Source organism: Trichechus manatus, unplaced genomic scaffold (genome assembly GCF_000243295.1).
Source record: "Trichechus manatus latirostris isolate Lorelei unplaced genomic scaffold, TriManLat1.0 scaffold00115, whole genome shotgun sequence".
NCBI classification, from domain to species: domain Eukaryota; kingdom Metazoa; phylum Chordata; class Mammalia; order Sirenia; family Trichechidae; genus Trichechus; species Trichechus manatus.
The window spans coordinates 2,201,308-2,226,685 of NW_004444051.1; the positions used below are offsets into that span (position 1 = coordinate 2,201,308).

Consider the following 25,378-nt stretch of genomic DNA (forward strand, 5'->3'; position numbering starts at 1 on the left):
TAACCGTCATGTTACCTGGTCTTCCTTGTAGGCGCATGGATATTATCCTATCACTAATAGCGTTGTACTTCTGGATAGATCTTAAAATATTCTTTTTGGCAATGAATGCCATGCCATTCCTCTTTTAATTTGCCATTCCTGGCATAGTAGACCATATGATTGTCCCATTCAAAATGGCCAGTACCAGTTCATTTTAGCTCACTGTAATGCCTAGGATATCAGTCTTCAAGTGTTCCATTCGCTTTTGACATCTTCCAGTTTTCCTAGATTCATACTTTGTACATTCCATGTTACCATTACTAATGAATGTTTCCAGCTGTTTCTTCTCATTTTGAGTTGTGTCGCATCAGTAAATGAAGGTCCTGAAAGCTTTACTCCATCCATGCCATTAATGTCAACGCTACTTTGAGGAGACAGCTCTTCCCTAGTTGTACTTTGCGTGCTTTGCAACCTGAGGTGCTTTTCTTCTGGTACTATATCACACAATGTTCTGTTGCTATTTGTGAGATTTTCACTGGCCAGTTTTTTAGAAGTAGATCACCAGGTTCTTTTCTTAGTCTGTCTTAGTCTGGAAACTCCACTGAAACCTGTCTACCATAGGTGACCCTATTGGTATTTGAAATACCAGTGGCATAGCTTCCAGTATTCCCGCAACACTCAAGCCACTAGAGTAGGACAGACTGACAGATGAGTGGTGGATCTTAGAGGTAGTGTCCAAAATTAAACTCTTGATTCCACAGCCAGCCTAAGTCTTTCTTTTCCATCTAAGTAAATAGCAGCACTATTCATCCAGCTGCTCAAGCAGTCTTTCTCTCACTACCCACATGCTTCTTCCTGCAACTTGTAATTTCTAGTTTTAATATATATCTAGAGTCTACCCTCTTTTCTCTGTCATAAGTCTTACATCTGGATGACTCAACAGTCTCTTTTTTGGTCTCCATGCTTCCAGTCTTGCTTCTTTTCCATCTGTTTTCCATGTAACAGCCAGAGTGATTTTTGTAAACATCTGCAGCAGAGTCTAGTTAGACTTAGGCTAAAATCCAGCCTTCTTTCCTTAGTTTATGGGGCCCTGCATCATCTCATGCCTGCCAGCTTGTCCTTCTCTCTTCTCACCTATTACACTCCAGCTACTCCAGCTTCCTTTCAGTTCTTTGGACATGCCCAGTTCTTTCCTTCCTTAAAGTTTTGCACATCTCTATCTTATGGATGCATCATTTTCTTGTGATCACTTTTCATAATTTGTGATTATGTATTTTTTGTTTTGATTTCTTATTTACTGCTGTCACTGATTCCTCTATTATTTTATGGGCTTCATGATGACAGGAATCTTGAGTATTATCTTCATTTGCTAGGGCTGCCAAACAAAATACCACAAAGTGGGTGGCCTTAAGGAACAGGAATTTATTGTCTCACAGCTTTGGAGGCCAGGAGTCCAAATTCAGGATATTGGCCAGGCTGTCTCTTCCTTTTCACTGTAGAGAAGGATCTTTCCTGGACTCTTCCAGTTTCTGGTACCCATTGGTGGTCCTTGGCATTCATAGGCTTGTAGAGGCATCTTCACATGACCGTCTTTCTTCTGTTTGTGTCTGTGTGTCTATTCTCCTCTTTTATAAGGAAATCACTATGATTGGATTAGACTCCACTCTACTCCAGTGTGACTTCCTATTAATTTATAACACCTTTAAAGACTCTATTTCCGAACAAGGTCACATTCACAGGTGCCAGGGGTAGGACTTCGGCATACCTTTTTTGAGGGACACAATTCCATCTATACCAACTATATTATTTACCAATATACACTCAGCACTTAACTCAGTGCTGGCACACAGTAACGTAACTGATAAATATTACTGAATGAATGAACCTTCTATGCTGAAAGTAAATAAACTTTGGAATGTTTAGAGTATTTTACTGCAGCTGGCTTTGTAGTTCAGAATGTAGGGTGTCTTATAGGAACTCTTTTCCCTTGGAAGAAGGGTAGCATCCACAGGAGATTTTTCTTTCTGGGGTGCTTCATGATGTCCTCAACCACTGCATTACAGCTGGTGGTTGGTGTGGCCAACTCTATTCCTGGGAGTTTCCCTCAGGCACAGTGCTCACTAAGGAACTGTAGAAACATACATTATCTGGCACTATTAATGGATTGGCTCTTTGAAAAAAGCTTAGATGGATGTGTGTCATTTTGTATCCTGATACACTAGCCTAAAAGTGAATTACTAGAAATCAAAGTGTGTTTCACTGGTATTTCTATCAGAGAAATACAATTATTTTACATAAATAGGAAAAAGAAACATGAACATTTGATGTCGAATTAATTCTTAAACTGAGCCTTTAGTACTAGTCTAAGAAAATATTTCTTTAGCAATGTCTCATGCACCTAAAACTCACATCAAGTAGTTTTGCTTAAGGATGTAACATATGGAAGCTACTGTTTAGGACAAGCGTGAGTCATTGGCATCATGGATGTGTTCATGTCAGAGGATTTTTCTGGCCTCCTGGACTTTTTTTTTAATTTTTTTTAATGCTGCCTCTTGTTAATTCACATTTAATTACCATATACTTGCCCTGTGAAATGTATGTTTGTAAATGTGACATCTAGTAAACAATTGAAATTTATAGTTTTTTTTTTTTAAAAAACTTGGTTGACCTAGTTGACATTATGTTTCTCTAATGGTTATGAGAGGAAGTTGTGATAACTGTATCAGATCCCATTTGCTGTACATAATAACGTCTACTTTTCAATCTTCGAGATCCTTGTTGCCTTAGTGTTTGACACTTGTGGTAGGAAGCTCATATTTTTAGTATTTTAATTTTTAAAAGCTCTTATTTTTGTTTAAGATAAATTGCATTTTAATAACACTTTGTTATTTTTGAAGAATGTTGGAACTTGAAGGAAATTTTAGAGATTATTGAAACGCAGTTCCTGTATCCTGTACCTGAGTAGATAAGTCCACCCAGATTGTTGAAGTGACTTGCCTCTGGTAACACAGTGAAGAGTTGAGCTTCTAGGACTCAAGCTAAGTCCAGTCCAGTGCTCTTGAATAATTCAGTGCTGCTTTATTCATTCATTCACTCTTTTACTGTCTTCCCCCCTGGCCCCCCTGCCCCCTGCCATGTAAACTCAGTGAGAGTGGGGACTTCATCGTTGCTTTTCAGTGCTGAACCTCAGCACTGAGCAGCAGTTGCTGTCCTGTCAATTCTGACTCACAGCAATCCCGTGTGTTACAGAGTAGAACTGTGCTCCATAGAATTTTCATGGCTGTGACCTCACTAGATCTTTCTTCCAAGGTGCCTCTGGGTGTTTGAACTGCCATCCTTTGGGTTAGTAGTCAAGTGCTTAACTGTTTGTACCAAACAGAGACTCTAGCACTGAGCACAGTGTCAGTTACTGTGGGTGAAAAACTAATGGTCACTTACAATGTTATCTCCACTTCCCTTGCCATTTGTTATGGGTTATTATCTTTCTTAGTATTTACAAAAGACTGCACATAAATCATGTACAGTTGGCACATTCTTCAGTGGGAATTCGGGACCTAAATGACTTATTTCAATGCAGGTGGAAGCTGCACTCGCCCACACAGACTGCCCTCTGCATACTCAGCATTGCTAGCTTTCATCTTGCATTGTTACGTACACACTTGCATCTACTCTGCATTCTTAGTGGAACTTTTACATTCCACTATTTAGATTGGTTTGGTTACCAAAATCCCATTTGGGAAAACAAAAATTGACAATAGTGAAGCAGTAAGCATGCTGTATTAGTAAATTAAGAAGGAATACAAAAGAAAAGAAAAACAAAACTCTCTCCTCCCTCCCTTTTTTTTTTTTTCTACAGTGCTTTGTTGTGGTAGTTCCTGTAACTTCTCCAGAGAATTCTCTTGGGTTAATCAGTTATTTTTTAACTTTGTGGGGGTCATATTATTCTCTTCAGCATAGCATTAGGGAAACCCATGCAGACTTACTTATGAATGCCTTAGCAAGTATTCAAGTCCTGTTTAGTTTTTTCTGTAAAGTGTCCACTCTAATTGTTTTTGAATGAATTTGGGAAAACTTGAAGTTTAAGGTTACATTTTCAGAATGTTTAGGATTATCTGGTCTTTTAAAATATTCCACCAAGTGCAATAAAGAGAAAATTAAACCAGGATGTCAGTGGCTTAAAAAATTGGGGGAGCTGTAGGGAAATTGAGTTGATGGACCAAAATTTGCTGAAAATTGATAGGTATTACTTATTTAAGACAGGAAGACTTAGCAACATGAACTTTTATTTAAATATGTGCTTACACTTACGAGTTTCCCAAGGAAGGTATTTCTTATGATGATGTTTTTTCTTTTGGGTCACTTTTAAGCTGAAACGAAATCCTTTACCTTCCTATGTTTTGAGTAACCACAATCATTTGTTAATTTGTGTTGGATTATTTTCCTGCTTCCGTGAGGGAAGGCATTACTTTAGAAAATAGTTCAAAAGACAAATCTGCAAACTGATGCTATAGTATCCATTACTGGCAGAAAAATAACCGTCTGGAATAGATATGATAATCCACACCTGACGGGTGAGCCCGTCCTTTGGGAATCGGCACCTGGACTGGAGACAACAGCATGGGGACCTGTAGAGGACCCTGGTAGAGATGAGCGGTTTCATCAGCTCATAGATACTAATTGGATCCTTCTGGGAACTTTCTAAACAGCTTGTTCATTATAATTAGAGATATCTTCTATAACTAGGTTCTCACTGAAGTTAGAGTGGTTGGAATTTTTTTTTTTTTTTCTTTAACAAAGAGAAATTTATTTCTTCACAGTAAGGTAGGCTGAAAGTCCAAATTCAGGGCATCAGCTCCAGGGGAAGGCTTTTTCTCTCTGTCGGCCTTCTCATCAGTGTTCCCCCGGACTAGGAGCTTCTCTGCACAGGGACCCCGGTCTAAAGGACGCGCTCTGCTCCTGGCACTGCTTTCTTGATAGTATGAGGTCCCCCTGTCTCACTGCTCACTTCTGTCTTTTATATCTCAAGAGATTGCCTCAGGACACAATCCAGTCCTATAGATCAGGTCCTGCCTTAGTAACACAACTGCCATCCATCCTCCCTCATTAACATCATAGAGGCAGATTTACAACATACAGGAAAATCACACAGTACTAGGAATCATGGTCTAGCCAAATTGATACACACATTTTAGGGGGGACATAATTCAAACCATGACATTCCACCCTTTGGCCCCCAAAAAATCACACCCTTGCAACATGGAAAACATATTCACCCCATCATATCATAGGAGAAGTCTTAACTCCAAGTCCAAAATCCAAAAATTCCTCTTCATCTGTGAAATCTAGAATACAAGTTATCTGTTCCAAAGGTACAATGGCAGAACAGGCATAAGCTAGACATTTCAATTACAAATGGGAGAAATTGCAGGGAAAGAAGGCATAATAGGCACCAAGCAAGTTAGCAGAACACATTACATTAGCTCTTGAGGCTTTGTGAATAATCTTCTGTTCTCTGAGACAATTTACACAATAGCCCTGTCCTCTAGACTCTAGGTATTGGCCACAGTCTCTGGATTCTGAGTCCTGGGTCCCTGAGTTCTGAGTCCCTCGGTCCTGGGCTTCAGCTCTGCCTTACAGCCCCCCTGGGACAGCAACTCTGCTCCCTTGGCTTTAGGCACACCATTCTCCCAGTCCATCTGAGTGCCAACTCCACCCTTAGAAGCACCAGAGGCCATTGCTCCACCCTTTGAAACCCCTGAGGTCATGGCCATACCTTTTGAGACTCAGGCAGCTCAGCTTCTTGTGTCCCTTGTCTCTTCAGCTTCTGCTTCTGTTTCATGTGGCCTCTTGGCCCTCGGGCCTTATGCCCGCATCTGCCCTGCTGGGGCAAGTGTTCCAAAGCTCTGTAGCTCCACTGGTATAAGTGCCCGGAGGCGCCCCACGCTACCAGAAAGCCCCGTGCACACAGACACTCAGCTCTTCCGCTCCGTGGGTTGGCAAGCCTAGATCCACCGATAAGTGCCCAGAGGCACCCCACTCCTCCAGGAAGCCTCCTGCCCACAGGCACTCAGCTCTCTCGCTCTGTGGGTCTGCTCCAGCACCGTCTTGCACTGGTCTCCTGCTTCTACTGCTGTTGGTTCTCTGCTGCTGCCGCTTCTCTGCTGCTGTAGGTTCTCTGCTGCTACTGGTCCTCTGTCACTGCCGTATGTCTATCCATTCACAGTTTTAAAACCGCTTCCACATTTTAGGTATCTGTTAGAGCAGCACCCCACTCTCTTGGTACCAAATTCTGTTATCTAGTGCTGCTGTAACAGAAATACCACAAGTGGATGGCTTTAACAAAGAGAAATTTATTTCTTCACAGTAAGGTAGGCTGAATGTCCAAATTCAGGGTGTCAGCCCCAGGGGAAGGCTTTTTCTCTCTGTTGGCCTTCTCATCAGTGTTCCCCCAGACTAGGAGCTTCTCTGCACAGGGACCCCAGTCCAAAGGACGCACTCTGCTCCTGGCACTGCTTTCTTGATGGTATGAGGTCCCCTGTGGTTGGAATTTTTAATTTTTTTTATATAACAATGCTGATGAAAATAGTCTCTCCAAAGTATTTCTGTGGCTGGCCTGATTTTACCACTGTGCCTTTCTGGAATTTCTGTAAGTTTTGGGGGTTAATAGATTTCAGTTTTTATTTAGTTGGGGTTTGCCTTAGTTATCTAGTGCCACTGTAATAGAAATACTGCAAGTGGATGGCTTTAACAAGCAGAAATTTATTCTCTCACAGTCTAGGAGGCTAGAAGTCCAAATTCAGGGTACCAGCTCCAGGAGAAGCCTTTCTCTTTCTGTCAGCTCTAGGGGAAGGTCCTTGTCATCAATCTTCCCCTGGTCTAGGAGCTTTTCAGCATAGGGACCCCGGATCCAAAGGACACGTGCTCCTGCTTCTCTTTCTTGGTGGTATTAGGTCCCTATGTCTCTCTGCTTGCTTCTCTCTTTTACATCCCAAAACAGATTGGCTCAAGACAAAATCCCATCTTGTAGATTGAGTCCTGCCTCATTAACATAACTGCCACCTATCCCACCTCATTAACATCATAGAGGTAGGATTTACAACACATAGGAAAATAATATCAGATGACAAAATGATGGACAGTCACACAATACTGGGAATCATGGCCTAGCCAAACTGATACACATATTTTTGGGGGATACAATTCAGTCCATGACAGGGTTGTAAATAAGTAGCATTAATATAATCATGCAAAGAATATTTGACAGGTAGCAGCCAAGGGGAGAGAAACTTGAGTAGTCTTGAAAAGATATTGGGCCCATTGAATAAGGGTTGTCTAGATATACCACTTTACCACCTGCCAGTTTGTCATACTGTGGTGATTTGGGTGTTGTTATGATACTGGAAGCTATGTCACCAGTATTTCAAATACCATCAGTCACCCATGGTAGACAGGTTTCAGCAGAGCTTCCAGACTAAGACAGACTAGGAGGAAAGGCCTGGCAACCTACTTCTGAAAATTAGCCAATGAAAACCTTATGGATCGCAACAGAACATTGTCCGACTTCCTTGCTTTGCACACATCACTAGGAGGGATCAATCACTGGAGGGAGACATCATGTTTAGTGAAGTAGAGGGCCAGCGAGGGCAAGGGAGACCCTCAGTGCAATGGATTGGCACAGTTGCCTCGGTAATGGATTCGAACATGCTGGCAATTGTGAGGATGATGCAGGACAGGGCAATGTTTTGTTCTGTTGTATGTAGGTTGCCATGAATCGGAGTCTACTCGATAGCAGCTATCTGTGTATCTAGATATGCCAATATATAAAAATATTTTCATGTATTCGGCTACATTTAATTCAAGAAAGGTCTTATTTTAAAAGCGTACAAATATGTGTCTTTTTTTTTCTGTTAGTGGACAATTTCTTTCTTTGGAACCATTAACAGGCAGCATAGTGCAGTAGGAAATACCCTGGATTGAAAATCAGAAGTGGATTCATATGATTGCTTCTTTGATACTGTGTGACTTTGTGGATGAGGAGGCTCAGCTTTTCCCTCCTATACAACTGAAACAACCAAAACCTCACAAGGTTGTTTTGAGGAACAACAGTGAATATAAATGAAAGCATTTTATAAATTCTGATGTGTTTTACATTTGTAAACTGTTATTTGAAAAGAACTATCTTATAAAGATATTGCGACAAGTCAAGGTAAGGTATGGAAAGTGTTTGATACAGTTCTGGGCATGGTATATGCTCAAAAATTGGTCCTAGATGTTGTTTAGGAAAAGTATTTATTGAGTGAGTTCTGTACACAAAGCAACATGAATGGGTCTTTGGGTTATAAGTGAGCCAGTTTACTAAATAAATAAATAAATAAGAGAGATGCAGTCCATGTAACTATTGATAACATAAGGGGAATATGTTATTTCTATGAAAAATTTGTAAGAGAGAGGCAAAATAATATGGAATTTCAGAGGAGAGATAGTATATCTGAGTGAGGTTTTCATGGAGGAAGTGACCTTTGAGTTGAGTCTTGGGAAAAAACCAAAAAACCCTAAAAACTTAGGACTGGAGAAAGTGTTGTTGTTTGGTGCCGTCGAGTCAGTTCCAACTCATAGTGACCCTACGTACAACAGAATGGAACACTGCCCGGTCCTGTGACATCCTATGCTATCATTGCTATGCTTGAGCCCATCATTGTAGCCCATGTCAGTCCATCTCATTGAAGGTCTTCCTCTTTTTCGCTGACCCTCTACCTTAGCAAGAATGATGTCCTTCTCCAGGGACTGGTCCCTCCTGACAACATGTCCAAAGTACGTGAGACAAAGTCTCACCATCCTCACTTTTAAGGAGCATTCTGGATGTACTTCTTCAAAGAAAGATTTTTTTCGTTCTTTTGGCAGTCCATTGTATATTCAGTATTCTTCATGAACACCATAATTCAAAGGCATCAATTCTTCTTTAGTCTTTCTTATTCATTGTTTAGCTTTCACATGCATATGAGGTGGTTGAAAATACCATGGCTTGGGTCAGGCACATCTTATGGCTCAAAGTCACATATGAACATTACCTGAAGGCAGAGGTGGTTGCCTTTGATGGTGTTTACATAGGGGAAGTCACATGTTGGGGTCTATGCTTCAGGAAGGCTGAATTGAGAAGTAGGTGATGAGAAAGATTGGAGGCAAGAGTACTGTTTGGCTAGTGCTGGGTGCTGTTGTGTGAGGGATTATGAGGACCTGGACCCAGGCCACGGGGGATGTAGATGAGGGGACAGATGAAGCAATTTTGAGGAGGGAGAAGCTGTAGGACTTCATCAATGTCTTAGTGTAGAGGTAATGAAGTATCTGTGGTACCTTTTCTTGCAACTGCTTTGAAAAAGATTCTAGGTGATTTAGGCACATTTAATAATGCAAAAAAAAAAAAAAATCACATGTAATAGCGGCTTAGCTGAATTACTGAGTGTTTAGGTACAAACATATTTTAGAAATATTGTCTTAGCTGTCTTTTAATAGTTGTGAAGAAATTTTGATGATGGATTAAGCTCACTACCATATTATTTTGTGTGAATCTGTCTCACATTTTGCACAGCTGTAACAAATCCCTTTGTTCTATCAATATTTCTGTGGGTAGCATCTCTCTCTCTAAGTAAGAAGCATTATGCAAAGAACATGTGAAAATGTACAAAATTAGGCAGAGGAGGAGAATAGTTAAAGAGATGTTATTATTATAGTAGACATGAGGAATACTTCTGGTATGAATCAAACAATGTGAGAGTCTTGTTTATGATGATGATGACTTTGTGTCTATTCTATTGCTTTAACCCTGTTTCCTCAGCCATTAAATTATTACAAAGTAAAATTGCATATCATCTGATGTATAGATATGTGTATCATATCTACATAGGTAATTTTTGGCAGCCCTTGATATCTTGTGGTGCTTTTGCCTACATAGATTATTAAGTAGGTTACACTTCAATAATTTGTGTCAGACACATTATTTCCAGTTGTATGTTAATTACAATCCTCCCTTCTTCATCTAACATTTAATGACTATCTATTATTTGCCAGGCATGGTGCTCAGAATTTAAAGATGGAAAGATGTGGTTATTTCCCTTAATGAGCAACCATCACCACTGTCCATTTCCAAGTTTTTCCATCACCCTTAACAGAAACTCAGTGGCCCCTAAGCAATGACTCTCCCTTTCTTCCTCTCGGCTCCTGGTAACCGCTAATGAGCTTTGGTCGCTATGCATTTGTCTATCCCAGATATTTCATATAAATGGGACCATACAATATTTGTCTTTTGTGACTGACTTATTTCACTCATCATAATTCTTTCAAGGTCATTTATGTTGTAACATGTATGAGAACTTCATTTCTGTTTATGGGTGAGTAATATTCCATTTTATGTACGTACCACATTTTGTTTACCTGTTGTTTATCTGTTGAGGGACATTTAGGTTGTTCACACTTTTTGGATATTGTGAATAGTGCTGCAGTGATCATTGTTGTACATGTTTCTGTTTGTGTTCCTTTCAGTTCTTTTGAGTATATACCTAGGAGTGGAATTACTAGGTTTAGGGTAATTCTATGGTTAACTTTCTGAGGAACTTTCAAACTATTTTCCATAGTGGCTGCATCATGTTGCATTCTCACCAGCAATGGATGCAGGATCCAATTTCTCTAAATCCTCACCATCCAACACCTGTGGGGGTGGGGGTGTTGTGGTATCTCATTGTGGTTTGATTTGCATTTCTCTGATGACTGATAACATTGAGCATCGTTTTGTGTAGTAATTGTCCATTTGTATATATTCTTTGGTGAAATACCTATTCAAATCCTTTGCCCATTTTTCGTTGTTAAGTTGTAAGTGTTCTTTACATACTCTGGATATTAAACCCTTATCCAATATATGGTTCCCCCAAATTTTCTCCAGTCTGTAGGTTGTTTCTTCACTTTGTTGATAAAGTCCTTTGATGCACAAAAGTTTTTAATTTTGATGAAGTCCAATTTATCTTTTGTTGCTTGGATTTTTGTTGTTATATCTAAGAATCCATCATCAAAAACTAGATCCTGAAGAATTACCTGTATGATTTCTTCTAAGAGTTTTATGATATTAGTTCTTACATTTAGGTCCTTGATCCATTTAAATTAGTTTTCATGTATGTTGTGAGGTATGGGTCCAACTTCATTCTTCTGCATGTGGAAATCCAGTTGTCCCAGCACCATTTATTAGAGTGTTCTTTCCCATTGAATGGATTTAGCACCCTTCTTGAAAAATCAATTGACCATATACCTATGTATTTATTTCTGGACTCTCAATTCTATTCCACTGGTTTATATGTCTATCATTATACCAATACCAGGCTGTTTCTATTACTGTAGCTCCATAATATGTTTTGAAATATGTGTGAGTCTGCCTACTTTGTTCTTCTTTTCGAGATCGCTTTGGCTATTTGGGGCCCTGTGCAGTTCTATTTAAATTTGAGGGTTAGTTTTTCCATTTCTGCAAAGAAGGCTATTGTAATTTTGATGGGGATTGCATTGAATCTATAGATTGCTTTGGGTAGTATTGCCATTTTAACAATATTAAGTCTTCCAATCCATGAACATGGTATGTCTTTCCATTTATTCAGGTCTTCTTTAATTTCTTTCAGTAATGTTTTGTAGCTTAAAAGTGTATAATAAGTCTTTCACTTCTCTGGTTATTTTTATTTTTATTTTTATTCCTATGTAGTCTTTGGCAACCCGATGGAGTACAGTTCTACTCTGACACATATGGGGTCACTATGAGTTGGAATCAACTCAATAGCAACTGGTAGTGGTATTTTATTCTCTTAGATGCTATTGTAAATGAGATTGTGTCCTTAATTTATTTTCCAGAATACTCATTGGTGTATAGATATCCAACTGGTTTTTGTGTGTTGGCCTGCCACTTTGCTAAATTCTTTATTAACTCTTGTAGATCTCTTGTGGCTTCTTCGTGTTTTTCTATATATAGTATTATGTCACCCAATCTAGTAATTTTTGTGTCCCAGAAGATCTGTGTTGATCTACAGATTGGGGGTATGGTGAAATTCCTATTTATTAGGATTCAGTGTAACACCATCTTCAGAAATCGAAGGAGAGAGTGAATGTAGGTTTTTGTTTTTTTTTTTTTAAAGATTGTACATTGTCATCAGCTCCTTCTCACATTTCTCTTTCAGTCTGTGCATCTGGAGTATCTCCATGAAAAATTGCTTTATTCTATGAAGTTTAGGAGACTTTCCTAGCATGAAATATTCTGATAGAGGCACTTTTGATTGCCAGTTGTGATATCTATCATCAAAAACAGTACATGGTCAGCCTGGTGGATCATACCATCACCACATGTCAGGTACCTTAGCCGATCATTCTTCCATTTTAAAAATAGTAACATTGAGGAAAAAAGCCCAGATGATTATTTTTAAAGATCTCTTTAGAACAATCTATAACTTAGATGCTTCTGGTATATTGACTCTCAGGTAAATTACTTTCTGCTCTGGCACTTTTTAAACATTTTTGGCCCTTCTCATTTATCAAAAAATGGTGAAATTTTATTAAATATTTTAATCCTATTTGATCTTGTGTGCTGTCTTTGCAAAGCAGTAACAAAAGTTTTGTCAAAGATTATGATTTTGATTATGCACTTTCTCTTAAATCCTTATGATAAACAGAATAGAATTGAAGCCTTTTGTGTAAGCTGGGCTTTATTTTGCAAATAAATAACTAAAGAACCTTTTTTCCCCTAAGTGCTTAAGTGGACAGTCACAAAAACCTAATATCTTTTGTTAAAAAAAAAGATTTAAAATTGAGGTTTTAAATTATATAATCAGTTTTTAAAAAATATTTTATTGAGTTTTTGGTGAAAGTTCACATAGAAAATTAGATTCTCATTTAACAATTTCTACACATATTGTTCAGTGACATTGGTTACATTTTCCACATTGCACCAATATTCTCATTATTTCCATTCTTGCTTCCCTGCCTACCCTCCTCCACCCCGCTCCCCTTCTCATCTTTGCTGTAGGGTAAATCTTGACTGTTTGGTCTCAAATAGATGATTAATTTTTTTTTTATTGTATTAAATGAGCACAGTACTCATGGATGATATTGTTTATTTTTTTAATTGTACTTCAGGTGAAGTCTTACAGAACAAATAGTTTCTCATGAAACAGTAGTACGCATATTGTTTTATGACATTGGTTGACAGCCCCACAACATGTCAACCCTCTCCCTTCTCGACCTTTTTTTTGTTGTTGTTGAAAATATACATAGCCAAAGATACACCATTTCAAAAATTTCTACCTGCACAGTTCAGTGACATCGACTACGCTCTTCCAATTGTGCTGCTATTCTCACTTTAGAGGAAGGCTTACAGAACAAAATAGTTTCTCGTTTAACAATTAGTACACATGTTGCCCTATGACAATGGTTAACAACCTCACAACACATGAACACTATCCTTACTCAACCTTGGGTTCCCTATCACCAGCTTTCCTGTCCTCTTCTGCCTTCTGGCCCTTGTCCTTGGACTGCTGTGCCTCACTAGTCCCATTTGGTTTTATGGGGCTGTCCACTCCCCAGCTGAATGGTGAACCTCAGAAATGACTTCACCACTGAGCTAAAAGGGTGTCTGGGGGCCATACTCTAGGGGTTTCTCCAGTCTCCTTTAGGCCAGTAAATCTGGTCTTTTTTTTTGTGAGTTAGAATTATGTTCTACATCCTTCTCCAGCTCTGTCCAGAACCCTCTGTTGTGATCCCGGTCCGTGCAGTCAGTGGTGGTAGCTGGGCACCATCTAGCTATACTGGACTTAGTCTGGTGGAGGCCTTAGTAGCTGTGGTCCATTAGGCCTTCGGACTAATCTTTTCTTTGTATCCTGTTCTCTTCATTCTCCCTTGCTTCCGAAGGGATGAGACCAGTGGAGATGATATTGTTTATTTTATGAACCAATCTGTTATTTAGTTGAAAGGTAACCTCTGGGATTAGTTTCAGTTCAAAGTTTAAAGGATATCTCAGGACGATAGTCTTTAGGGTTCCCCAGGTCTCTTCCAGTCCAGTAAGTCTGACCTTTTTGTAAGATTTTTAGTTTTGTTCTACAATTTTCTCCCATTCTTTCCGGGAACATCTATTGTGGCCTTGGTCAGAATGGTAGTGGTAACTGGACACCATCTAGTTCTTCTGGTCTCTGGATAGGTGAGGTTGTGATTTGTGTAGGCAGTTGGTCCTGTAGACTGGTTTCTCTTTTGAGTCTTTGGTTTTCTTCTTTCTCTTTTGCTCCAGGCAAGTAGAGACCAATAGTTGTAACTTAGATGGTGTATAATCAGTTTTTATGAGAGGACAATAGTAATTAGGTTATTGTGATGGTATCAGTTTAACAGGATTGTTTCCTCAGGTCCTTAGACTGAGTTTGATTTTCTTGGCCCAGGATTTCAAGAGGTGGAGAGTACTGAGATTTGAGGCAGATGGATTTTCTGAAGCATGCAGCCTAACAGCCCCAGGGACCGGCATTGTCACTTTATTAATTAGTTCATGGAACATCCCTTTGGGCTAGTTTAGCAGGATTATCCCTGTTTTTACAGATCAAGAAAATGGGGTCTGAGGAATTGAATTGGTTCACATAAAAGTTTTTGCAATCAGTGCTGGAGTTCAGAATTTCAGACCTTTAGTCTGTTACTTAGTTTATAGACCTTGATCTTAATATTCCAAATATGAATTTTAAAGTAAGAATTCTAGTTTTATTGGGTTTATTTTTCTTAACACACAAATTTCTATTTTTGGGTCATGCAAATTTTAACTTGAATGTTGATCCAGCTGTGCCATTGTCCTACTAAGTGTCTTGAGGAATTTGTGAACTTGAGTTAAATTACTTACTTGGCTTTATTAGGTTCACATGAAACATTTTATTTTGGCATGGCCACCTGTGGCATAAGTAAAATCTAAATAAGATACAAGAGTTAGCATAATATATTAGAAACAGCATATGATTTGTATCCAAAGACCCATACTAGAATCTTGGCTTACCCCATTCTAACAGGGTTACAATGGTGAACTCACTTTTGTCACCTTTGACTTTAGAAATACTTCTGAGAAAAATGCTAGCCAAATATTTAGACGGTCAGTCAGTCAGTAAGTCTGTCTTTCTATCAGTCTGTCTATCTATCTATCATCTGTCTAATCTTCACTCAGGGAGTGGAAATGAGTGTTTCCTCAGCTTCTCCAGCATGATTTCCCTTGCTGAGTCACTAGGCCAACCTATTTCTAATAATCAGATAAGTGGGTTTTCTAAAATAATGTTGAACCTAGTGCAAAATCAAGGTGAGAGCTCAGTCATCAGCTCAGTCCTGCTTTTGCTTGGTGGTGGTTCCCTAACCAATGGACAAAGTTAACTAGGAGTATTAGCTCTGCTAGGTACAAAAATGAATGTTTGAGCTTTCCATTGACACCTTTCCATTTGGTTTGGTTTCATAGTCACAGATTACAAAACTAATGCTGTTCAGCCTGCTCACCAGAGAGACCTATCCTTGGGTACACAGGGGTCCGAGTGGGAGTGTGCTCCATTCCTAGATGTCCATCCCTCCATAACTCAGTGTGTTGATATTTAACATTATTCTCATATTTGAGATATTGCTTATTTTCAAAGGGCAAGGCAACATGTATGGGCTAAGTAGGAAATTTGTAAAATTAATATCATATTCTAATTTATTGTTATGTTACCCATTATCTAAAGCCATAATATCTCTACAACAGCATCAAGTGACCAGCGCTTTATCCCTGTTAAGGACTCTGGAAAAGCTCCTTTTATAAGCAGTTGATTTGGTTTAAATAAAAAAATTTAAATTAATATTTAAAATGCCAATTACAAGAATGCATTTTAAATGACAAAAATATTTTCTCCAAAAAGTACATAATTGTTTTATATAACAGTCTTACATACTTTTTAAAATTCAGATATATTACTTGGATTATTTTTTCAATTCATTTACTAGTTTTCCTGAAAACAGATTAATTTAGTTATTTTAATTGTAATAACTCAAATATATATTTATGATTCATCTTCAGTTTATCTGGTTAATCATGAATATTTGGGGAATACTTTTGCCTTGCTTGCTGAATGAGGGAAAACAACTGTCATTCAAAACAGATGGTTTGATTTAATTTAAGCAACAATTTACAGGCAGTCCCTGGGTTACGAATGTAAGACTTAAGTAGACAACTTGTCCTTACGAACAGACTACCAGATGCCTATTATATTAAAATTTTGAGTTAAATACAATGATTCGTAATAAGGAATGCACACACTAGTTTATGACGCTCATGAAAACATTGTGTGGTTTGGAAGTATTTCTTAAATGTTTTATGTGCACAGAAAGGTAAAATATATACCATATACTAAGACAAACATTTGAGTGACACTAAATAAAACTGTATGTACCTATTCTGACTTACCTGCAAACTTAAAGACAGACTTAGGAACAGATCTCGTTTGAAACGCAGGGACTGCTTGTGTATACTTAGAATAAAGTTATGTAATTATTTTAACAATCATGTGTATTAAAAAATTTCTATATATTTTGTTTATGGATATATATATTTGTAAAGCAAAATAGCATGTTAGAGACAATTCAGCAAGAGAATTTGTTTATTTATGTAACTTACTCACCTTCACCTTTAATTCAACAATCCAGCAAGGTCTTAAACAATCAAGGTCAGTAGGTAAGGCATATACATTTGAAAAGATAGTAACTGTTATGAAGTATGTGCTTAGTACATTGTGAGGTAATATTGAGAATAACTAAATAACAGTCATTGTTATTTTTTAGAGTAACTAAAAAATAATAGTTGTTATTGTGTGCCCTCGAGAGACAGGCAATTAAGAACAAAATATATAATATATCAGATGGTGATAAGTGCTATGGAAAATAAAAATAAAGCAAAGAAGGACAATAGGGAACCAGAGATGTAGATAACAGCTTTAAATAGAGTAGTCAGGGAGGCAGTATAGTTATGTTTAAGAGTGAGAGGGTATCAAAGGAAGAAAGAGTTAGCAAAGGCACAGAATAAGACAGGCCAAAGTTTGTTTGGCAAATGGTGACCTAGGTTGGGGCTACAGCCTCTGAAGATTGTAATGGGACACGTGAGGCTATATCTTGTTTATGGAAGGTCTTGACCACTTGGCTACAAGGTTGCTGGTTTGAACCCACCCAGTGGCACCATGGAAGAGAGGCCTGGTGATCTGCTCTGTAAACATAACAGCCAAGAAAAAACTTCTAAGATATAGGGTTGCCATGAATTGGAATTGACGCAGCTGTAATGAAGTTTCAAAGTTTGAGGGGCAGAACCTAGAGTTTGAAATTTATGCACGCGCTCACTCTCATGCCCAGGTCCTGTGCAAGGTGCATGGGACGGCCTTTTCTTTCCAATGAGAAAGATATTCCTTGAGAAACAAAATTGCTCACACCTTCGACTGAATGAAATTCCAGGTAGATCAAAGATTTAAACGAGAAGATTGAAGTCCTAAAGCCATTAGGAAAAAATGGAAGACCAGTTTTTATAATATTATTTCTTTTATGACAGATGGGGTTTATGTCACACATAGAAATAATTTCTTTACTCTGAAATTATAAAGCCCAAAAGTCATAAAAGGAAGTATTAATCAATTTGCCTCTGTAAACAAATAATTAAAAAGCCTGTATCATAAAAAATAAATAACAAAGTCTAAAGATAGATGCAGATTGTGAAAAATGTTTTTCAGTACATATCACAGACGTGGGGTTACCTTCTTTAATATATGAAGAATTCCTTCAAATCAATGAGAAGAGATCATCAGAACAATGGAAAAATATGGCATGAAAGTTTACAGAACTGCTCATAGAAAAAATAACGTGAATGGCTCAAACATATCATATTTGTAATAAGATAATGCAAATTAAAACTACAGTGAGATATCCTTTTTCTCATATCACTTGGCAAAGATCAAAAAGTAAGATAGGACCATGTGAAGATTTGAGCAATTTGGCAATATCTGTCAAAATTAAAAATTGCTCTTCACATAGACAAAAGCTTATTTACAGTTAAATCCTGCTAAGCCTTAACAGTAAGCAAATATTCTAGGAAATCCCCAAAGGGATTTTTAATTGTCCAGGGATATGGTAAACCACAACCCTGGCCTCAAAACTGCATTCCTTGTATGTCTAACCCAGTTTTTTATGCTGCAGGATAAGGGACTCGAAATAGATCAGGAGTAAGTTTGCAACAATTTCATTAGACGAAAAAGAATTACCTTTTATTTCAGCAAATTCCCAATTGTAATAATTTATTCTACAGATAGATATTTGCACAAATACTTGTTCACAAGGAAATCTGTTATAGCGTTATCACTTGTGTTTTTAAAATTGTATATAATATTGTAATATATTTAGGCTATGTTAATATATCAATGCATATTAATACACATATTATATAACTATATAATATATTAATATAATTATATGGTATAGATTATAATATTACATGGCATATATATTATTATATGTAATGTATACATAAAAGAATATGAATATATATAGACTATCCTTGAAGGGATATTACTAACTCTGGTTGCAACTTGGAGGCTGGCTGGGGAACAAGAGTGATAAGGAAACTTCCTTTTCACAATATTTCACTTTTTAACCACTTGAATATTGTTCCAGGTGTATGTATTACTTATCAAACATTTAAATAAAGTCAGTGTCACTGTACATATTAGTTTAGGGCCAAGAGCCTTTGGGTTTAAAATGGAAAAATTTATTGATTGAAGTTTTAAGAAGTTTACTGTAAATTATATTTAATCTTTTTATTAAATTTCAGTAAACACTGTGCAACTAGCAGTCACTGCTGAGGAGATTCACAGAAGAATTTGTCCTACTTTTTTCTCTCAAGTATGGCATAACTGACAGAGGGGAGCATTTCATAAATAATTTAGGGCTAATTTTAGATCTCTAAAATAACTAGCAAAGTGCATGGTGGCCAGCTGGAGGCTCACAGTTAGAGGCTTACCGATATGGGTTTGCTAACAACTCTGTCCCTTATTAAGTGTGATCTCAGGCAAACTAGTTAATTACCCAGTTTCTTCATTTGTAAAATGGGGCTATGTAGTAATAGTACTTCATGGCATTGTTTTGATTATTAAGTGATATATGATTCATGTAAATTACTGAGTACAGTGCGTGCTTGAAGGAATAGCACAATGCTATGTTTTATTATCAATTCCCTTTGCCAATAAGTTTTCCTTTCAAATCAGGAGAAACGACTGAAAACAAGAAGCTATCATTAGTGCTATAGCAGCAGTCTGAGACAGAAAGCTAAAGAAGACTGAGCAGGGAAGGATTGTTGGTACCCGAGCTGGGCCTTGGATAACAAATTGAATTTTAGCAGTTGGAGAAATAGGGAGGGCATTTTAGGCAGAGGGGGCAAGATGAGCAAAGGCATGCAAATGGTTGGCAGGGTATGTTTTGGGAATGGAGGGGAGTTGTCTGGTTTGACTAATGTGCACAACTAGGAGTTTGGGTGGAAGGAGTACTGGTAAGAGATGAAGGTACCAACTCAGCAGTGGCTGGTGATGAGGGTTCTTGTAGGCCATGCTTAAAAGTAGGGCTTTATCTTTCAGTGGTGTAGGTGGAAACCAGATAGCAGAAGAGTGGCTATGGTGGGAAGAAGTAGGAATATGAATAATAGAGAGGAGAGATGGGGGAGGATAATACTTGACAGGAGTCACTGGGTGATGCAAATGGTAAACGCATTTGGCTGCTAACTGACAGGTTGGCAGTTCAAGTCCACTCAGTGGTGCCTTGGAAGAAAGGCCTGGCAATCTACTTCTGAAAAATTAGCCATTGAAAACTCCATGGAGCAGTTCTATTGTGACACATATAAGGTCACCATGAGTTGGAATTGGCTCAACGGCAACTGGAAGTTTTTGAGAGAGCCACAGGGTCAAGGGAGAAAAGACACTAGATGGAGGTGGAAGGTTGTGGATAATTAATGGCACAAGTAGAGGCAGCAAGGGGAAAAAAATGAAGATCTAGATGTGGGGTTAGCTTTGTAAAGAGATAAGGGCACTTCTTCTGAGACAGGAGGCAAAGAAGAAAAGAAGTGAAAACGGGGATGAGTTGGGTTGTGGAGGGAAGGGAGGTTGAAGGGCTTCATGGCTATTAGTTTCTATTTTCTTGAAGTTTGGAAAGAAATTATCTGTTGAGAGTGAGCACATCAGGAGTGGGATTTAGGGTTTAGGATGACAGGTAAGGATTTGGACTATCCCCTGTAGGGTATGTAAACATAGTTGGCTTGGGAGGAGCAGAAGGATGGCTAACAGCACTGAAGTCCAGCTGATGCCCAAAGCCCTCTATCAGGCAAAGGCTCTCAGCGGGGCTGTGTGGTTCTTTCCAGCAGCACCTGGGCCCTGGATGCAAAAGAAGAGGGAGATGTGATCAGACTCAGGCAGATGCAAGGGGTGCAGGGATCGAGCGTGCTGATGGACATGTGGCTGATGGATGGATAGGGGAGGAAGTGCAGCCTAGACAAAGTTCACCAGTTGGCGTGAAGAGAATAGGGTGAGGTTGAGGGCCTAGCACGGGCAATGGAAAACAGGTGTAATGAGAGTGGGAGAGGAGGGGAACCAAACATATTATGTTGTGACTGGAGAGGGAGGGCATTTTAGGATTTGAAGTTTTATAGGATTATTTTATTTTTGTTTTACAGAAAGCATTGCTTAAAAACTGACTTAAAATTCTCATAATACCCCAACTGTTTTCTTTGTTTGCACAGATCATGAGCAGTATGCCCAGGGCTTAAGTGAAATTTTACTTTGCTTTTCTTCAGAGCTTTGTTAAGGGCATATAATATTGATAGAGGGTGAGCTGAGAGTGTTTTATATAAGTGGGGGGAGAAGCAAGGTTTTTACAAAGGCACAACAGGTCTCAGCCAGTTCTCTGGAAACCTGTAGTTTTTCCTATCACAGAAAAAAAACAAGCAAACAAAAAAACCCAAAATAAACAAACAAACAAAAACCAACAAAGAATATAAGCTCTTTCTTTTCTTTGCTTGTATAGGTAAAACCAGTAATCCACAGCAGGATCAATGTGTCAGCTCGCTTTAGAAAACCGCTCCAGGAACCCTGTACCATCTTGTAAGTTGGAGCCCTTTTGCATTTGGAGTTGAAATTGGCTTGTTGGTTGCCTTTTGGTTTGGGATTTGTGTTGTCCGTTTTTGTTTTTGTTTTTCCCTGAAATAACTTGTTTTATTTTTCTTTCTTTCTCTGTTTTTCATATTGTGCTTTAAGTGAAAGTTTACAGCTCAAGTTAGGTTCTCATTCAAAAATTTATACAAATATTGTTTTGTGACATTGGTTGCAATCCCTGCAATGTGACAGCACTCTCCCCCTTTCCAGCCTGGGTTTTCTGTGTCCATTTGTCTGGTTTTCCTGTCCCTTCCTGCCTTATCGTCTTGCTTTTGGGCAGGAGTTGCCCATTTAGTCTCGTATATTTGATTGAACTAAGAAGCGCTTTCCCCACGTGTGTTGTTGCTTATTTTATAGGCCTGTCTAATCTTTGTAAAAGCATAATTATTTCAAATGGTTTGGCTGCTGGGCTTTGCTTTTTTTCCAGCTTGATTGCAAATGGAGACCTCATAAGCCCAGCTTCTCGCCTCCTCATCCCAAGAAAAGCTTTGAGTCAGTGGGATCATGTGCTACAAATGGTCACGGAAAAAATAACTCTGAGGAGTGGGGCCGTCCATAGGTATGTCAAAATAATCTTATAAGTGGATGGTTTTTGGAACTGTTGAAGATATTTCCAGGAAGCTCAGGAGACACTGGTTCCTAGATTTAAATCCCAGTCCACCAATTAGGCTCTGTATGCCTCAGTCTCCTTATCTATAAAATGGATTTATAGTAGTACTTACCTCCTAGGGTTGTTTTAAGGAATGAGGTAATCCATATAAAGAGCTTAAAACAGTCTTTGGTGCATAGTAGTAGTATATCAACAAATATAAACTCTTTATTCTTTTGATTTAGAGCAAAGGGACAAACATCAACATTTTTTTGGTGAGAAGGACTTTTTTTTTTTTGAGAGCACCAGCTTCTTGAATCATAATATCAGGAGATATTTATGATTATTTGATGGTCCAAACTATTTGCCTGGGGTAAAAAAGCCAGACATAAGGAAGTGTTAGTGGGTTAAAGGAAGATGCTGGAGAGAGAGGATATTCAGTGGGGTTGTCTAAATTTGAGTAATCAAAAGCACTTTTCTCAGGTTCTGTAATTTCAGAAATGATTAAAATCACGGCTTTTAAATTGTGAAATCTATGGAATTATCCCTTGATGGAGGCTGACTTACTTATTTTCCTTTAGGTGAGAGGGTTACATATATACATATACACAACATATTAAGAATATATTAAAAATATACATAAAAATATTTGAAATTCACTCAAGAGTTTTTTGGTAGTTCTTCAGTCCTATCTTCACCCCAGTCTCTCCATTTTACTCAACTGGTAGAGCTCTTATGGAGTCCCTGGGTAGTGCAAACGTTTAACTTGATCAGCTGCTAACTGAAAGATAGGAGGTTCAGATCCACCCAGGGGCTCTTTAGAAGAAAGATCTGTCGATCTACTTCTGAAAAATCAGCCATTGAAAACTCTACGGAGCACAGTTCTACTCTGACAAACGTGGGGTCGCTTTGAGTTGGAATCGACTCAATGGCAACTGCTAATGCCTATTTTCATGTATATACATCTCTACAGACACATACAATAAAGTAAGTTCTCAAATGATTGCATATTATGTCTTTCAGTTACATGTATATGCAGATTATGTATATTCACATATACTAATATATACAATTTCATAGCCAAAGAGATATTAAATATAGTTAGGTGTTTTAATGGAAAATAATATTTGCAAGTGGTACAAAAAACTCAAATAGGATAAAAAATATAAATAAAAAATATCTCTCCCACCCGAGACCCCAACCTCTCTCACCGGTACTTTTTTTGTATCATTCCAAAAATATTCTATGCGTATGCATGCTCATATATTTTTTATTTCTTAAAAACGGAACTGGGAAAGCATATATATGCACCTTGCTTTTGTCATGTAACAGCAAATCTTGGAGATTAATCTTAGCACAAATAGCTCTATACCATCATTTTTAATGACTGCGTAGCATTCCATTTTATAGGTGTATCCTATATTTATCTTCAGTCTCCTCTAGATGGAAATTTCGGACATTTCTAATCTTTTTCTATTGCATGTGCATGTTTTTTGTGTATAAGTAGAGTTTATCAGGAGACTAATGTCTAGAAGCTGAATTGCTGTATTGAGTGGTATATGTAGCTTAAAATTTGATAAATATTTCCAGTTGTCCTCCAAAGAGCTTGTACTATTTACACTTTCACTTAAAATGTATAAGAGAGTCTGTTATCTCATACTCTCATCTACACTTAAAAAATAACACTCATATTACATAAAAATAGTATTCATTGTTTTTTGGTTTTCACTTATTTAGTATACAACAATAACAACATCTATCAAGCATTTCTTGTGTGCCAGGTATTATTTCAAGCGCTTTATATTTTTAACTTACATAATCAACTCAGTAATGATACGAGGCAAGTACTGTTATTATTCTCTTTTAAGAGAAATGAAATGTGAGATGGAGAAGAGGAAAGTTACTTGCCCAAGATTATGCAGATAGTGAATAGCAGTGCAGGAATGCAAGCTTAGTAGGCAGTTTGACTCCAGATCCTGTGCTCTTAACTATTAAGCTGCTCTCTAAATAAATGCCACATATTTATATTTCATTATATATATACTGGCGCCCTGGTGGTGCAGTGGTTAAGACCTATGTCTGCTAACCAGAAAGGTTGGCAGTTCCAATCTGCCAGCCACTCCTTGGAAACCCTATGGGGCAGTTCTACTCTGTCCGGTAGGGTCACTATGAGTTGGAATTGACTTGATGGCAAGAGGTTTTGTTTTTTTAAAAATACATGCTATCTATCATAGCCTTTGCATGTATTTCTTATTGATTTGTAGGTGCTGTTTACATATTAGGGAAATTGATCCTTCCTTATCTGAGTTTTAAATACATTTCCAGTTTATATTTTTTGACAATGTTTCTGTTTCTTTTTTGCATACAGATATTTTGAATTTTGATGCAATCAAATTTATCAATTTTTCCTTATGATCATTAAGTTTTATGACTAGTTTAGGTCTTTCTCACCCCAAGATTATAAAGTATTCTCACATGTTTTCTTCCTGTACTTTTAATTTCATTTAAACCTTTGATCCTTTTGGACTTTATTTTGGTGTCAGGCGTAAAAGAAGATCTCAATAATTATATATATAATGATAACGATATATAGTTTGGTCTTTTGACGCACACATATATGTAAATCCACCCAATAAAGAAACAGATAATATTAAGCACACAAAGATATATACACATAATCTCAAACTCAGATACACCTATCCATACATACATTGGTATAAACAAATTTATATTTATAAATAAAAATATATACAAGTATAAATAAATGAAAATATAGTTATATGTTCCTCAAACACTTGCATACTTAGAAAAACTTAATTCTTACTCTAATGGCAGATGTGAATGAGATTTGACTGTTGCTCACTTGAGACTTGTCCACTTTCTCTTAAGTGAATGTTAATGACTATCATGAATCTATGAATCAGTATATTAAAATATCAAAGGCATCCATATTAATTGGTTTAACTCCATGTTGATGTATATTGTATTTTGTAGCAAAGGAAGAAAGCAGGTCAACGTGAATCATGTTGACCAAAAAAAAAAAGGCTAAAATCATGGGTTAGAATTTATTCAATACCCTCTTTCTACCTGCAGAGGAAACCAGTTAAATCCTGACTGTTTCCAGAGTCTACAGCTATTTGGCCTTCTGATTTCTAGCTATAAAAGTTGTCTACTGATTCTGGTCTTCCTATTTTGAAGACAAGTGAAAGAAGAAGATTGTCTGGGTCTGGGTCTAGGTCAGTGGGGTCTTATCCAGGAGTGATTTTGCCCCTGGGGGACACTGGGCTTGACCGAAGGTAGGGTGCTACTGGCATCTAGTGGGTAGAGACCAGGGATACTGCTGGAACATCCTACAATGCACAGGGCAGCTTCCCTTGGTGCTTCCACAGTAGTGCCACTGTTTAGAAACCTTGGTCTAGGTCAAGGCAAGAAAAATGGAAATCCAGGTTAGGTGTTGATATTTAGACGTGTGGTATAGAAACACAGTGTTATAAAGAGAGGGACTTTAGCAACTGTTTACTAAGTAACTACAAACACATTTCAGGAAATTGGGGGGCTATTCTCACTGTACTTCATCCCA

At 37.9% G+C, this 25,378-nt stretch overlaps 1 protein-coding gene across 1 annotated transcript in view; it reads left to right on the top strand.

Moving 5' to 3' along the window:
* Window positions 1-25,378, top strand: part of DCDC2 (doublecortin domain containing 2) — a 292,326-nt gene that overhangs the window by 71,638 nt on the left and 195,310 nt on the right. Inside the window, exons 3-4 of the mRNA XM_004383992.2 lie at window positions 21,082-21,158; window positions 21,637-21,768. Of these exons, the coding sequence (XP_004384049.1) occupies window positions 21,082-21,158; window positions 21,637-21,768 (209 nt within the window). The remainder of the gene's footprint in view (window positions 1-21,081; window positions 21,159-21,636; window positions 21,769-25,378) is intronic.